Source organism: Paramisgurnus dabryanus, chromosome 13 (assembly GCF_030506205.2).
Source record: "Paramisgurnus dabryanus chromosome 13, PD_genome_1.1, whole genome shotgun sequence".
NCBI classification, from domain to species: Eukaryota; Metazoa; Chordata; class Actinopteri; order Cypriniformes; family Cobitidae; genus Paramisgurnus; species Paramisgurnus dabryanus.
In genome coordinates, this window is record NC_133349.1 from 14,707,583 (window position 1) to 14,712,881 (window position 5,299).

At 41.6% G+C, this 5,299-nt stretch overlaps 1 protein-coding gene across 1 annotated transcript; it reads left to right on the forward strand.

The window, feature by feature from the left end:
* The first annotated feature begins 720 nt into the window (after positions 1–720).
* Positions 721–4,289, forward strand: scrt1b (scratch family zinc finger 1b). The gene is made up of 2 exons (XM_065246078.2): positions 721–1,287; positions 2,025–4,289. The coding sequence occupies exons 1-2, from the start codon at positions 1,173–1,175 to the stop codon at positions 2,747–2,749; spliced, it is 840 nt and encodes a 279-aa protein (XP_065102150.1). The 5' UTR covers positions 721–1,172; the 3' UTR covers positions 2,750–4,289.
* The last annotated feature ends 1,010 nt before the right edge of the window (positions 4,290–5,299 follow it).

Sequence of the window (5,299 nt, forward strand, 5' to 3'; positions counted from 1 at the left end):
GCCGCAGCAGCTGCAAAGCCTGGATCTTGCGCTCCTCTATGTTCGCCTGCCTGCCACTGCACGAGAGCACCAGCTGTAAACTAGCCTCTTTTGGCCTTGACAGTCTATAGCACTGCTGCTGAAATCACATAGATTAGACAGGTGATTAGTTAGCGATAGCAAGCCAGAGAATAAGATTTTAGGTAATACTGGTTAAGCAGTGCTCAAAATGTAGATGCTTAAGACGTGTTAATGAGAGCAGTTCGTTTTTGTTATCTGTATTCTCAGATAATTGAGTACTCATGTCTGCTCATGGTCTTAATATTTCATTTTTGAGGCAAAAAAATTGAACAAATGTCAAGATCATTTTCATTAAATAGCTAACTTGGATTGGTTAACTGGAATGAATTCTTTAATGGATGATTTATGTAAATTTTTGTGATGAAAACACGTGACAGTACCACCAGAACACAGAACGGACTTATATTGAGTTCGCGGGTGTATTTGTATGGGGTGAAACGTAAGGAACAGACCAAGTTTGTCACCTTTTTATTTATTTTTTTATTATCTTAAATATATTACATTTAGGCTATTTTAATTCACGCATGTCATTTAAACCAGCAATTTAAGAGTGTGTGAAACTTATTCCCATCACGCGACTTTTTTCCAACATCATTCGTATATCGGAGAAACATGGCGGGCCGCCCTCAACGTGAAAAAAAAATGAGACGGAGAGACGAATAGTGGTATCAATAAATCATTCTCGTCCAACGGTGTTCCCGGGAGATTTCTGATGGATTAAATTAAGCACTTCCATCTCCGTCTCCCACCTGATCGCAGCACGTATAAATCCCAGCATCTGATCAACAGAGCACAGACATCAAACCGAGAGAAGGGAGCGGACACCTCTCTCTCACTTCACAGCTCCTCCGGAAACGCTCTCACATATACACGTGCCCATATTTGGAGTGCGACGGCATCAGGTCCGAGCGCACTGTTTCTATCGGGAGCTGTCCAGTGCTGAAGTTGCATTTCGCATGTGCGCACGGGCTCAAAGGGTTTAACAGCAACGGAGCTTCTGCGTCTTTTCCCGCTCAGGTTTTTTTGACTTTCAGCCCGACTGGAGCACAGAGCTGCGGTGGATGAAGAGAGGATAACGTGCCAGACGGGTATTTCTGCGTTGCGCTCCAAACATGCCAAGGTCTTTTTTGGTGAAAAAGGTGAAGCTTGATGATTTCTCATCCACTGAACTTGAGAGCGCGTACGGCAGGTCCAGGACCGATCTGAGCTTTCGGATACACGACAAAGGTAAATACAAAAGTGGAAACTGACTGTAAGAATGCACGTATTGGGTGTATGGTTAATGCGTTGTATCTATTCTTTATGTAAACCGTGATGGGAACGCAAACGTAACTAGTTGCATATATCCAATGTCCGCCGAACATAAAATGCACGGTAAGATTGACATATGAAATCTGCTATTGCTGATAACAACGCCTAACTTCTCAGTAACTTGGTCACACGCGTTGATCTGCTGTGTGCGCTGCGCTTGTCTTTAAGATGCGCTTAGGTGTTTGTTTATTCTGCAAATCAAAGAAACGCTTAGGGCAGCTTGACTGCACACTGTGCTTATGGTAGTGCCTTTAGAAAGGGTAATTAATCTCCCACTGTAAAAAGTGCTATCTGTGCTCATACTGTACGTTCACAGTAAATGTGTGATCCTTCACAAGTCCATGACTTTACCCTGAAATAACTCATGAATAATTTGAATAGGCTGTTGTTTTGTTTAGAAATGTCGAAATGTGAAATTTCCTTCAGTGGGTGTCCATGAGGTCTAATTATAATCAAGGAGAAATGCTGATATCATAATGAATATTATAATGAACCTCTAAGAAAATTGGCACAGGCTGTCAGGGTTGCCTTTGCCAAGGTGGAGATAAATTGAGCGGAAAAGTGCCCGTTGCATCTATGAACCACATTGTCCTCACTCGATTCCCTCGTGAATATGAATAATTAAATAAAAGCTCTTGTTCTCTCCACGCTAGGGTACATCAGCGACTACATCACCCCAGTCGTTTATGATGGAGAAAGTGATGGTGGTATTAAAGTACCTTCTCCAGGACCAATTTATGACAGCAACCATAGTGACTATGGGGCACCTGACTCGGACCAGCCTGACAGTCCACAGTCAGAGATCACATCCGGCTACATTAACGGTGACAATGCAGTGAGCGAAGGTTACACCGTAGATGCTTTCTACATCACGGATGGCAGGTCACGTAGGAAAGTGATCAGCAGCTCGCGGACCCTCCAGCGGCACTCGTGCAACGAATGTGGCAAATCCTACGCAACGTCTTCCAATTTGAGCAGGCACAAACAGACGCACCGGAGCCTGGACAGCAAGATGGCCAAAAAGTGCCCAACATGTGGGAAAGTGTACGTGTCCATGCCAGCTATGGCCATGCACCTGCTTACCCATGACCTCAAGCACAAGTGTGACATATGTGGCAAAGCCTTCAGCAGACCTTGGCTATTGCAGGGTCACATGCGGTCTCACACAGGTGAGAAGCCCTTTGGATGTGCACACTGTGGAAAAGCGTTCGCTGACCGTTCCAACCTGCGGGCGCACATGCAGACCCACTCGGCGTTTAAGCATTTCAAATGCAAGCGATGCAACAAAACTTTCGCGCTCAAGTCCTACCTGAACAAGCATTACGAGTCTGCGTGCTTCAAAGGCGCGTTCTCACCTCTTGCGTCTGTTGAGGCATGACTTCCGGTCTCGAAATGCTTGTAGACACTTTCACCCCATCACATTTTAGGATGATTACACTTACCCATCTTTCCCAGTTATGTCCCACAATTTAAATGAGATCCAGTAATAGCACAATTTTATCTATTTTTTGACCTTAAAGGAATATGGAATCTTCGCATGCACTTCAGAACCCATGTTCTGAAATGACATACAAACAGTTCAGCTTGGCGCTGTGCAGCACTTGACTATGAGTGACGTCGAATGAAGGTTTGAGTGACATCATGTTCCTCATTAAAATAAAACTCTTTTGTATTGTCAATGGATATTATCATACTGCTGCAAGTGGCCCAAACGTATTCACAATCGAGGTAAACATTTTATTTATTTATGTATTTATTTATTTATTTTCTGTTGTATGGCTGTTTAATTAATGTCAACAATGATGTACAAGTTCATATGATGCACTGAAAGTATTATTTTACAATTCGTTTTTTTTTCATTCAAAACTTTGCTTTTTAGGTTGTTGTTGTTAACATGCCAAAGCATTTATATCCATGGTAACAAAAAGTTTACTTTTATTTGTATTTTTTATTTGTATTTTATTTTTTATAAACCTACTTAATGCATGCAAAAAGAAAAGAAATCTATGCCAGTACCACAAAGCTTATAATTTTGCCAAAATGTAGAGATAGTATCAGGGGGCAATATTTCTAGGGGTTCTCATAAGAATATAAAAAGCAATAATCATAATGCATGGTATTTTTGAAAGTAATAAAGTATTACCTATAGCAGTTGATTTCTAAATCAGGTACGTTTTGATCCAATACTCTTAATAATCACTTAAAATACCACATCAGGGAAAATGCCAATGTAGTGTTTAGTGAATCAAAAAAACGAACATCCATAAATCTCATCTTCCTTTGCTCTCTGCTTATGCACTGCCTGCCTCAAATTTAAACGTAGATTTAGGATGTAGGCCCAAAAGTGCTGTTATTCCACTTTAAGCTATTCAAACCCATTCTGGAGTGTGGAACACCCTGTCTAAAAATGTAATGGATTTTCTAAAGTTAACTCAAAGGGACAAGAAAGGACAAGAATGTGTACCATCTGCATAGTTTGTGTGTAATGCACTCACACGTTGCATTCGCGACGGCATTGTTTGGGTGTTCCTGAGATTTGTACCGAAAGCACTTCATTGTAGAAATTCTTAAACAAGTAGCACAAAAACCTAGATTCAGGTAGATGTTACCTAGCTCAATCTTCCTTTTTATATCTTGAAAGAGGAATATCTAAACTGCTCAGTTTGTGAAATGATCTTCATGTAGATACTCATTTGAAGAGGTTAAACCTTTTTACTGTAGATGAATTCACAAGAAGAAAAAATGTCCTGCGACTTTTTGAGCCAATGTTTAAATGATGTAAGCACAAGACACAAGGCATTTTAAGCACTTCATAATAAAGGCAAAGTAAACAAACTCAGTCTGTTGCTCATTTGTCCCCGATTATTGCCGTTCCTCTGTGAAATTAGTCTATTAAAGGGGCCAATTAATCTTGGTGAATGAAAATCAATGCACACGCACTGACAAAGCAAAGATGGAAATGGGGAAAACAGTACAGTATGATTATTTGTGGGCTTTGTTGTTTAACAAACTGCACTGCTGTTGGCTTAAATCAACAGGTTTCATGTAGAAACCGAAGACCTGCATGATGCTTTCCCGTCTCTATTTGTACTTATTACTGAAAACCACAAGCAGTTCACATAAAAGAGAGCTTGTTTTACTGCTTAATGTGATGGATGCATAACTTGACCTGTGCTGTTGCTAGATAAACAGTTTATTGTGCCTCTGCGTAAGGGTGTAATTTGCCTCACAACACACGCCATGAAGTGCTGCGTTTTCTGCAGTTCAGTCCTCATCTGTATCCGTTCAGCTTTAGTTCGGTGAAGAGCACCTAACTCTCTCTCTCTCCCAGGTTAATCTAGCTTGTGCAAACGAGGCCACTGGTGTCATCAATTTGCTGGGAATCATTATCCGAGCATTCCGAGCGTCTGCGCTCTGGTCTCCGGAGCTCTGGGTAATTGTGCTAGCAGGATGGGATCAGCAGGAGCCATTATTTAACCGGAGACAGCTGTGCGAGGGGCCGCACACGTTGATCTGTTTGCTGTATCGTCGCCGTCTCTCTGCTTTAGGATCACAGCATCCCTGAGCGATATCCAGCTCTGCCGCACTCTCCAAATGTACCGCGAGGTCTCTTAGTCCTTAAGGTTCTGCGTTGAACTACTCGAGTCGATTAGGTTTACTGGTGAAACTCCGGGCAAGCTTGATCTCAGAATAAACATTTTCAGAGGTGATTATCGGATTGGTTAAGTCAAAGAAATTGCTTATTAGTGTCATCACCTGTTTTCTTTCTGGAAAGCATCCAGAATCAATATCCTTTAGGTTGAACAGCAAAGGCTGAAGCCGCGTCGATGTCACCAAGGGAATAAGACCGGAGGCTATTAAAGCAAAAGCCATGTATTTGAAAACACACAGAGAGGGTCAGGCAAAGTAATTTTTTATGTTTAATTTG

Bases quoted from the DNA above. Each gene is read 5' to 3' on its own strand.
- scrt1b (XM_065246078.2), top strand. From the start codon at position 1,173: ATGCCAAGGTCTTTTTTGGTGAAAAAGGTGAAGCTTGATGATTTCTCA. The intron at 1,288-2,024 runs GTAAATACAAAA...TCTCCACGCTAG, and splicing joins CTTTCGGATACACGACAAAG to GGTACATCAGCGACTACATC.